The sequence below is a fragment of the Cyprinodon variegatus genome, unplaced genomic scaffold (genome assembly GCF_000732505.1).
Source record: "Cyprinodon variegatus isolate N-32 unplaced genomic scaffold, C_variegatus-1.0 Scaffold116, whole genome shotgun sequence".
Taxonomy (NCBI): domain Eukaryota; kingdom Metazoa; phylum Chordata; class Actinopteri; order Cyprinodontiformes; family Cyprinodontidae; genus Cyprinodon; species Cyprinodon variegatus.
In genome coordinates this window covers 493,289-494,696 of record NW_015150569.1, presented here as the reverse complement: position 1 = coordinate 494,696, position 1,408 = coordinate 493,289, and the positions used below count along the sequence as shown (strand labels likewise).

Genomic DNA, 1,408 nt, shown 5'->3' with positions numbered 1-1,408 from the left:
ACTAGGTAATATATTCAAGGGCTCATCTAATTGGTCAAATGCTAAAATCAGATGTGCAACCATGTAGCAGGATCTTTGTTGAATGGCTGGATATAGATCTTGTGCTTCTAGACCTCGCTGAGGGATGGGGGGGCTCCATTTGTAAGGCCAGGGATCAGAAACGCTAACTTGGCCTATAAAGGGTGCAGTTTAACGCTATTCGGGTAAACTCGGTAAAATTCGGGGGGAAATGGGCGTGGCTAAGCCTCGTGCGTCGCAGTCGATGGCTACAATCGGATGATCCCTCGGTGGGCGGAGCCTCAGATGAGGAAATGGTGCTGTTGGCTGGCCGCCTCCCCGCCCGGTGTGACCCGGTCCTCCGCTCATCCATTCCCTCTGCCTTCAGCCCCGCTTAGAGCAGCGGTTCACAGCAGCAGCCTCCGGTCATTCTGGAAACATCCTCCAGCTGCTCAGCGCCTTCTAACGCAGCTACTCTTCTGCGGTCCGCTTGGTGGAGACATCTGGAGATTAAGGTTGGAGAGAAAGACGCGCAGGATGGAAACGCAGATCCATGTTCCTGCCGGTTCTCCGGTTATCAGGAAGATCCCGCTGTTCGTGGATGAACGCAACGTGATGGAGGGAGCGATGGAGCTGCTCAGAGAGCTCAGGCCGGCATGGCAGCCCCACAGCGTCAGAACCAAGGTAACGGCATAGCTAGCATGCTAACTGATGCTAGGCTAGGCTAAGATTGATAGCTCAGGAGCATCACCGGCGAAATACAACCATGGGGCGGCTATGGCAGGCCGGTTTGACATTTATTAGCTTCACTGGATATATATTCCACAGTCTCAAATGCATTTCTTCTTATCTAAAACATAAGTTTAGGAGATCTGAAAATCAGAATGTGTATTTAAATAAGAGTAATGCCATTCCAGATATCTGAAAGTAACGACCCAATACATATGAATGGGGAAAGGTGACGTCATTTTTCCTAGTAAGAATTACATTTCAGATAAGAGGAATACTATTAAAGATATCTGAAATACAAACAAATATGTTAAAACAGCCACTTAATATTGGTAAATATTTATAGATATGTGAAATGTAGATCTTACTAGTACACATTTGATTCCAGAGTACTTAAAATTGAATTTCTAGTGGTTGAAATGTAATTAGTGATATCTAGAATATAATTCTGACTAAAAGTATTGTAATTGGGACTAGTTAGAATGTTTTAGCGATATCTATAATAGAAATGTGACTAGGTAGAATGCTTTAGTGCTATCTATAATAGAAATGTGACTAGGTAGAATGCTTTAGTGCTATCTATAATAGAAATTGGACTAGGTACAATGCTGTAGTGCTATCTATAATAGAAATGGGACTAGATAGAATGCTTTAGTGCCATCTATAATAGAAATGGGACTAG

General features: G+C 43.8%; 1 protein-coding gene across 1 annotated transcript in view; it reads left to right on the top strand.

Moving 5' to 3' along the window:
* The first annotated feature begins 256 nt into the window (after positions 1–256).
* The window catches only part of etnk2 (ethanolamine kinase 2), a 17,236-nt gene continuing 16,084 nt past the window's right edge, over positions 257–1,408 (top strand). The window contains exon 1 of the mRNA XM_015375307.1: positions 257–681. Within this exon, the coding sequence (XP_015230793.1) occupies positions 277–681 (405 nt within the window). The 5' untranslated portion in view covers positions 257–276. The remainder of the gene's footprint in view (positions 682–1,408) is intronic.